Genomic DNA, 9316 nt, shown 5'->3' with positions numbered 1-9316 from the left:
GGTTCTCGAACCTTCGTACTCGGTCCGAGAAAGCTGCGCACCGTGTGTTGATGCATTGCCAACCAGTCGGAATGATCTTCTTTTTTAACACTACGGACAATACCTTATTTTTATACCAATTTCCATAAGATGCATCCTATGTCTACCCTATATCTCGTCTGTAGTATGAATCACAATCGAATTCTGAAATTTATTTTTGTATTCTTCCTTTGAACTTATTACAAGCAACAAAATTCGTACAAGATTATTATTGTTTATCTACACTACAAAGTAGTATAGTTGGTCGAGAGAATAAAAACGAATCTTCGTCTAAAACGCGTATTGTAGGACAGTTACTGTCGATCAAAACAGACGGTGCTGATCGCGGGTTAAAATTCAGTTTAATAAATACGCCATCTAGTATGGCAACCGAGCAGTAACTGGAAACTTAATGAGAAGAAAAAGGGAAATGTGTTTAGATTACCGTTTCTCCTTAGACAAAGTTAATGGACTTTTCTATACATGTACGCATTGTCTATAAAAAAGTATAAGATTTTTAAATTACAGGTACTATTCCAAAAATAGTGTATTTTGAACATGTATTTTCCGATGTAATACAATCTCATACATTGTTTGAAAGGAATAGATCGTTACATAAATTAAAAGCAATGATACGAATACCAACGACAATGAGTACTACTGTGTTAACAATACGAAATTTAAACGGCTACAACCATTTGATATCAAATGGACCTTGTATTCAATGTGTACGATGGAAGAAGAAGCCAATTTGGTTACCCACGGCAAAGACGAAAGTATTTAGAATACCTGTAAAACCAGTTATACCTAAGGAAGAATACGAAGAACTTAAATGTTTAAGCAATTACTACAGAACGTATATGAAATCATTGAAGTACGTCATTATCGATAATTTTAATATCTATAGAATAAAATTGTAACATCTAAGAAAATGCAGCATTCTTTTCGTTTTAGATCTTATTTCTGTAAGCAAGATAATATTGCTACTATGCAGAACCAACAAATCGTACAAACAAAACTCTTTGACGAAGATTTCTTAAAATGTTGCGAAGTAAACGACGAATGGAATAAACAAATAGCTCTAGAACGAGAACAGAGGCTAGCTAAAGAAAGGGAAGCACGCGAGAATGATATTTTGAGCAGACTAGCCGCAAAAGAAGAAAGAATGTTAAATCTTCAAGCTAAAGTAGACGAAGAGATCAGGACTGCAAAAGAAGAAGCTAAAACATTTATTACACGTGATAATATAGATGAAGCTATCGAACATGCATTAAAAACTATCGTAGATCCCAATGCTGCTATTGCTCTTGATGGTAGTTTTTATATTAAAGATTATACAAAACCAACAGAGACTAGCAATTGTTCTGAAACTACTGTGTAAATTATATAATAAATTACTTATACGCTAAGCAGTTCTTTTTTAAATAAACACAAATGTATCAGAATCATATTTCTATGTTTACTTCTTCCTTGTAAAATGTAATTTGATAAATCTTTCTAATTCACAGAATATGTTTATTGAAAATGATCGTATATAATGTAATGTATTTATAATATACAATAACAAAAAGTTTGTAAACACATCCATTCAAGTTTCATTAGTATATGTGCTTTACAACATGGTGCACAGGCGTTGTAATAACTATCTCTAATTTCATAGCCTGTTTAACCACATTGTTACAATTTACACTCGGCACGTATGTAGACAAATTTCATTTCAACAATCTAATAATGCGTTATCGTCGTAGTTTTACAAATGTGCAGAAATCGCGTGTATAATTTACCTGTATAGATGATAATCGCAACTAATAATTTATAATTTTTCCGATTCATACATTTGTAGAATTCGCCAAGACATTCCGACTCCAACACCTTGAAAATCTACACCCGAATGAAATTGTGTTCGAATCTACGATTAAAAAATGTTTACATGCGACTCTACTTGCATTATGTATTGCGACACATTTGTTAAGAATAATTACTTTTACATTTCGTACATATCCATGACACGTTATAATGTAATCGTATCGTCGAAATCTTTGGTTTAAACATACATGATTTGTTTGAAAAGAAAAAAAAATTAATCACGATTAGATTGCCGTTTCTCGATCAAATTTCAAAAGACTCGATTATTCCAAACGTATGAACAGATGTATGCTATAAAACAATTTATGTTCAAGTCACGTCTGTAAAGCCTAGTAAAAAATGTATTAATATATTACTTTACAGATAATTCTTTAATCGATACAAATAGTAATGGTAAATGTATAAATCTATTCTGATATTTATTGTACGTGCTTGTGTATATGTTCCTAGAGTTTAAGAACAAGTCTTTGAGTCTCAATAGTTGTAATTAACGACGAAGCCTCGCGCTAGAATACATCACTATGTCTAAAATCGAAGCAAAATTAATAGCGACAAATAGTCCGAGAATTCGATCGACGAGGATCGAATAAAAATAACGATTGAAATGTTACTTTTTATGGTAAAATTATATAGAAGGTATTAAACGATAAAAGTATAGGCTTCGTCATTGATTGTGACATTAAGCGAATTGGTAAAATCTTTAAATAGCAAGTTATACCGCATAGACTACCTTGATAAAAGTGAAAAAAGCAATAATAATTAGAGTATAGTATCCCTTATTAAATTACCGTTATCATTTTTTAATCGTTAACGTAAGTTACATAGGCATTTCATTAACAACTATTAATTATGGTACCTTTGACACGAGACAGGGCTATTGCACTTTGATACCAGTTTTCTAATATATATACGAAACTATTGTTCGGAGACATCGATAAAATATCTGTTTTAATAATTTCTTAATTAATTAATAATAATTTCTGTTGTAAAATTTCCGAGTTTTAAATTATACTTCGTGTATCAATTATTCTTCTTATCTCATATGCATATGTCGATGAACCCTACAGTAATTACGAGCGCTACAATTGGTTTTTAACGCATCAATTTTTTGCAATACATATCACGTTCTCGCATACATTTAATTCAACTTAATGTAGATATACAAAGTTTTTGTTTCTCTGGATCCCGTACAATCTATGGATTTAGGACGTACTGAAGCATCACAATTTAAACATATGTTGAATACGCAGTTCGTGAGCTTGGTAAAAAATAGGATTTATAAAAAATCTTTTATTTGTTCGTTATTTTGTGTATGGTATGTATGAAAATGATGGCACATGTGTTTCTAAAGCGAACTTGATGGTAAGTATGCTTAAACGCGACTTTTTCCTCTTTTGTTTGAGCTCTAGATCTTTTGTTTGGTGTAGACAGAAAATCCATGGAAACGATGTCCCATGAATTTCACCGTTAAAGTACAATCATAGTAAAATTTAATTTAGTCAATAAAATTACTCTTTGTTTTATTATTTGTTAAAAAATGCACATCCTTTTGTTACTTTTACTATAACACTATTCTCCTTGCTTTCCCTTTCATCTCAGCACTTTTCCCTTAGATCGTGCCATTTTGACGGCATTGATAAACCTTTTTTTTTTTTTCGATCACGTTTTTGTCACACAAAATGGTACGTAACTTTTCACAGCAAGAAAAACAAAGCATCTCGCAATAACTGAACGTTGCTTGCTCAAGACTAACTTGTTCTTTACTTCTAATACAATGCTGATAGGCATGCTTATATATAAAAAAAATCCACTCGCCTTTGTGTCAATGAAACTTATCATAAATATAAAGAAACGTAAGAACAACATGAACGCAAACAACTATAATAATCTTTAATCAATTACAACAAAGAAGCAAAAATTTCGAATATTATAATGTGCATTGATTAGAAAAACAAAGCAGGACTGTTCTGTTTGCCTAAAATAAGTGAAACACAAGATAATATCTTGTATGCTGTTGTATACACATACATATGCACACATACGCGGGTAGGTATAAAATTTGGTCAAATTTTTCTTTGTATGATAATATTATCAAATATAAGAATATTTTGTACGAATATAGAATAATAAAATGGTTGGTAAACAGTAAATATAATTATTCAACAAGTACTACATGGTAATAGTAGTAACATTGGTGGTTGATTAGAAGGGAGACAATTAAATTCAAGCTGATATATGACAAATACATGATCGATCCTCGTTTGATTTCTCAAATACAAAATCGTATTACATCCTAAACGCTCTCAAATTTGTCTCGCCTCTAACAACTACGCTAATAATAAGTATAATAATACTAACTACAGAATTAATTCATGTCCTTAGAGGAAAAGTAATGTAAAAAAAAATTAAAAAAAAAAAAAAATTCCCCCCAAAGAAGAAAGAAAAAAGAAGAAGACATGAAACATCATTATTAACCAAACATTGCAGGTATTCGTGTAGTGATATTTTTTGGTTGTAAATTATAAAACAGACGACAATATAGAAGGTTATTCTAATAGCACAGTATCAAACTACTGCCAATACAACTAATACGGACATGATAAACATATGATTCCCTAGTACATTATATAGTTTTCTCAATATTATTGTTCCCATTAATGTTCAATTATGCAGAGATTTTTCGCTCGACTGTACACTACCAATATTTTTCCTTTGATACTACATAGTTATAGAATGGCTTATATTATACTTATTGTAATACTACATACTAAAGTTGTTATCCGACAGTACTTTGAAACATATTGCACTTTTAGAAAACCTCCTACTGTGCACAGATAAACAATCGATTTTTTCATTGTTTGTTATATTCAACATAAACATTGAGCTTAAAATTTGTCATTGTTTTTTTTAAGTAGGATGTATGTCAGTTAAGCTATCTTACAAAGCTAATCTCAAAAAACGAGATTATGACTATTAACGTTTCCGAAAGTATCACGTTTTACTCACGCATTTTGCTGAGCTCACCAGGCCATGCCATGGAAAATGTATTATTTTTTTTTTTTCTCTCTTGAATCGGACACCGACTGCCTATTAAAATAGAAGTCTTTCATCCTACCTTTTTTTTCTTCTAGATGCACTCCGTTCTTCTTAAAAAATAACTTTCCATAAAGAAAAATAATATTTCCTTTGCATAACGTTTGTACGTTGACGGTAATGCAAGGCCGTGGCACACATTTCATCCTACGCGGCAAATCATGTGTGAAAAATATATAAAAAATGTCAGTGAAAGTCCTAAGCGATGCGAATCTATGTTAGTTTTTGGACATAAAATTCGCACTGTTTTCATTTGAACCAACATCTTTTGCTGATTTCCCCCAAAAATCTTTAACAATACCACACAGTATCGTATATGTATGCATTTTATACATTTTGCACACTTGATGCAGAGTCTGTAGTAATGTGATGTCTTTTTTTTGTATCATATGTATTATCCAATGTTAAATAAAATTATTCAATTCCCCGTGGACCATCAATTGGCATAGTGTGTAAAACTTCATCCAGTAATTGAAGAGCTCTATGCAAATGTACCTACACGAAATCAACGAGTATTATTGTTTTGTAATTGTTGAATGTGAACGAACAAGCTAACTGAAATCGTTTGTACCTCTATCCAGCACGGAGTTTCTTTTATACTTTGTCGACGGTAATCGGGGCCCCAACCTTTTACAAAACTTAAACGCAAAATACAGAGTCGTCGGAGATCATCTACGCCTATACCAGCTGCTGCACTCAGACCTGTTAATTAATTAATTAATTGTAAATTAAAATGGTATATACGAAATTGCAACAACGAATAAAAGAAATGCAATACGAACTTTTAGTAATTGGTGCACCGTGCGTTAAATGACCAGCTACAGCAGCAGCTTGTGCCGCAGCTGCGGCTTGAGCAGTAGCGGCTTGTCCTCTCATTTGTTTGTGACACTGTCGTAAATCGAAAACTTTAATATATGCGGAGGGATAAATTTTATGTACTGCATCACCGGGTGCACGACCTGCTTCTCTGTCTAAATAATAAGACTGTACAAAAACACTATGTTCGCTTTGACATCTTAACCAAACGTCTCCTTCACCCCTTAAATCTAACACAACTCCTTTCCCTAAAAATATTACACCGTTATAATCGACTATTACGATCCAAAAAAGAAAAGAAGATCAAAGTGCGCGTACCTATGTGAAGACGTGCCTTTTCACTTTGTTCTGTTCTGTGTACATTGCTTAATGCTCCTAAACAAAATCTATTACCGCCGCTTGGATCAACATATCCATCAACAGTGAAAGTAGGGCAACCGCTGCTTACTTTAAACGTCTCACCTACTTGCGTATCTAATTCAAAATAGCCAACAGAACACCAATATTCCGGTGCTGGCTGTGTAGAGAGTAAACCACCAATGTTCCCGCCTACTTCACCGCCGTGGCCACCCCCTAACAAGAGTTTAAGTTAAAAAAACTATTACAATAACACAATTCTCGCCGACTCACAGTAAGAAGTAGGATGATATTTGAGAGTATTGGCTCCAGTCCATTGTGGTGCTCCCGAATTGTACGCAGCTGTACCGACTGGAAATCCATTTGGATGATGAATATGTACAGGTGATACAGGAGAACTCTGACCCTCACCTAATAAAAATGAATATTAAAATGAATTTTTCCAGGCATCTAGTAGTCAATATTGCGAATAGAGATAGGACAACATACCTAAAGATGCTGTTAATGCATCGACGCTTGGAGGTTGATTGAGGTCTTGAGGAGGTGTATTAGTTCCGTAAAAAGCTTCGGTAGATTGTCCTTGCGAAGGACTGAGCATTTGCGCGCCATTGCCTCCACTCGATGTACTCAATGATTGTTGTTGGCTACCTACGGTGTGACTCATTGGATGTACTACTGCTGCAAAATCAAATGTAACTTGTACACAATACAGGCAACATAACACAAAATATCAATTATGCTCAATCTTTGTCCAGACTCTGAAATTAATTACACGACGTGATCTCGTAAACTATTACAAATTTCGGCAATACTAGCAACAAGCAACAAAAAGTAATCAGCAATAGACAGAAAATAGTAAGAATATAAAGAAGCGTTCTATCATATACGTACGATGATGAATGTTACGCGTTGTAGGATGATGAGGTGTAGGAATCCAGGTTTGCCTGGGGCAATTATTGTCGTCCAATTTATTGTGGGGATTACCACCATTATTCCCTGCCCCATTACTGCCAAACATACCCTCACCACTAGCTGTGCCAAACAACAAAAGGGAAAAGAAAGAATAAAGCTAAAATTAAATAGAACTAGCAACGCAAAGTAATACAGAACAAAGCAATATTAATAAAAACATTTTGCGGGAAAAAAATAAAATCACCTGATAATCTACAATTTTAATAGCAAAGCTTTATTCGTTTATATATTTTAGTGCATTATTAAATATTATGGAATTTTGAATACATAAACATGCTTCATTTTTGAATAAATCAATACACCCTACGTACGGAAATACGTTTACCAACAAAAAAATTGCAGGAATAGTATAGATAGATTAGAAAACTGTGGGACTAAGACATTTAAGTTAAGAATCTTATTTAATTAAATTACTAACAAATATGACAAATACATATAATTTTAATGTATTGTAAATCATCATAGCAATTTAATATCGTCATAATGGACAATTAAAATCATTAAAAAAAGTAGTACAAATTTGTATTTACTTGGATTAGACGGTGTTAGGCCTGGTATAAAAGTTTGCTGAGACGATTGAGTGTTATTAGACGAAGTAGGTTGTGCAGGCGGATGGTGCTGAATGGTTTGATTCATTTCCCCGTCAACATCCATTGCAGATCCTACTGCTCCAGCCGCTGCATTTCCTCCACCGCCAACCGAGTATTCGTCTTTGACCAATCTACCACCTGGTCCAACGCCTACTCCTGATTGCAGAGTCAGCCCAGATAGGTCTGTAAAGAACGGGTCTGTGCGGGGGAAACCAACCCATTCCATCATACACCAAGGCCACAACAATAAATCATTTACACTTATGGTGCTACAAATGAATTCACAGAAGCTTTGCAAAGAAATAATGCATTGAAAATAACTCGGATCGAAGCACATGATCTCGCTAAGAAAACAAATGAAAAATATGTTTCATAACATACCTATGCCAGGAGATACAACTCTCTCATAGTGATATGGATTTACGCATACAGAATCACACTTTAAGTCGAAAGCAAACTGGCAATATTTGACATGTTTTAATTCGTTTTTGTGTAAATCTGGCCATCTCCAGATACGTGCATAAATAACATGAGGGAAACCCTTACGGCCAGCAACTTGTAGCCTACCATCAAGAGTTCTTTGTATTGTAACACATTTACTGGGATGTGCTCCATTTGTAGTGATAGCAGTTATCAAGCTATCCAATTCGTCTCGTTTTTCCTAATAAAAAGAAATGTGGATCGTTTAATGAACTCCGGCTCAATTATTGAATATAATTTGCAGAATTCAAGGAACGATACTCACTTTAAGTTTCTTTACCAAAGACTCGATGGCACGCTTGCTGAATCCTTCGCTTTCGCCACCTTGTCGATGACACATTAGCGAATGAACTATACTTAAACAAGCATCTGCACTAGTTGGAGCACTAGGAGCGATACCTGTCATTTCTCTCACTGCACAGAAGTATTTGTGTGATACAAATATAAGTATTTACATTGCATCGACCGAATATTGCAATTTTTTATATTCGCAAAAATTGGTGATATCAGAACTTACACTCTGGATTAGGTTGCATTGGGGGCGAGGGATACAGATGACCTCCCCCGCCCGCCAATCCAACCATCTCTGTGAATGCCGTGGCGAATACCGTTCCAATTCTTCGATTAAGACACTATTCTTATCCTTGGCTTGAATGTATTCAAATTTTTATGATTTACCATCTAGCAACGATCTGTTAGCCATGTGTCGTGAATGTGGATTCGCTGAAAGGTGGGAAACAGTTAAACAAATCGAAGGTAATCGGTTATGAAATATTAACACACACAAAACGAACCTTATCAATGACGAACTAATTACGAGACGAGTACGCACGAAATAACCTTAACGAAATCGCTTTACGATGACGTACCGTGAACTGACAGTTACTTCGAGTAGGACGCTGCTAGTTTTTTCAGGAGGTTAGATTGAGTCGTTGCGACATCAGTAATAGAACTTGGGAACTCTAGTGTCTAACTTACGCGATTGACGAGGCGACTAAAGCGCCAGGCTATAATGCATCGCAAGATACAACCTTCTCGTCCTGTTGTGCCTCATCTATTCCGTTTCCTTGTATGACACGTAATACCGTATCAAATACACCTGTTAGCTGCCCCGTTTCGATTTA

The 9316-nt window shown here is 34.3% G+C and overlaps 2 protein-coding genes across 11 annotated transcripts; one reads left to right on the top strand and one right to left on the bottom strand.

Annotated features, from left to right (window-relative positions):
- Positions 1 to 335: 335 nt before the first annotated feature.
- Positions 336 to 1410, top strand: LOC122394741 (probable 28S ribosomal protein S26, mitochondrial). 4 transcript variants are annotated; one of them, XM_043391838.1, is made up of 3 exons: positions 336 to 481; positions 565 to 892; positions 973 to 1410. In XM_043391838.1, coding segments are annotated over exons 1-3 (756 nt in total). In that variant the 5' UTR covers positions 336 to 480; the 3' UTR covers positions 1400 to 1410. The 4 variants fall into 4 exon arrangements, with proteins under 4 accessions (XP_043247773.1, XP_043247776.1, XP_043247774.1 ...); XM_043391841.1 differs by having other exon boundaries at positions 336 to 546; positions 620 to 892; XM_043391840.1 differs by having other exon boundaries at positions 342 to 481; positions 547 to 892.
- A 141-nt stretch (positions 1411 to 1551) lies between these two features.
- Positions 1552 to 9134, bottom strand: LOC122405052 (mothers against decapentaplegic homolog 4). 7 transcript variants are annotated; one of them, XM_043409527.1, is made up of 12 exons: positions 8987 to 9134; positions 8710 to 8915; positions 8458 to 8606; positions 8094 to 8373; positions 7653 to 7910; positions 7042 to 7182; positions 6640 to 6828; positions 6424 to 6561; positions 6112 to 6366; positions 5760 to 6041; positions 5549 to 5679; positions 1552 to 5472 (listed from the first exon to the last, which is right to left on the bottom strand). In XM_043409527.1, exons 2-12 carry the CDS (start codon positions 8774 to 8776, stop codon positions 5392 to 5394), a joined length of 1971 nt encoding a protein of 656 aa, XP_043265462.1. In that variant the 5' UTR covers positions 8777 to 8915; positions 8987 to 9134; the 3' UTR covers positions 1552 to 5391. The 7 variants fall into 7 exon arrangements, with proteins under 7 accessions (XP_043265462.1, XP_043265463.1, XP_043265465.1 ...); XM_043409528.1 differs by having other exon boundaries at positions 6640 to 6825; XM_043409530.1 differs by having other exon boundaries at positions 6640 to 6798.
- Between the last annotated feature and the right edge of the window lie 182 nt (positions 9135 to 9316).

Source organism: Colletes gigas, unplaced genomic scaffold (genome assembly GCF_013123115.1).
Source record: "Colletes gigas isolate AHSC1104 unplaced genomic scaffold, ASM1312311v1 Colletes_gigas_Sc00004, whole genome shotgun sequence".
In the NCBI taxonomy this organism is placed as follows: domain Eukaryota; kingdom Metazoa; phylum Arthropoda; class Insecta; order Hymenoptera; family Colletidae; genus Colletes; species Colletes gigas.
This window is presented reverse-complemented; position numbering and strand designations above follow the sequence as displayed.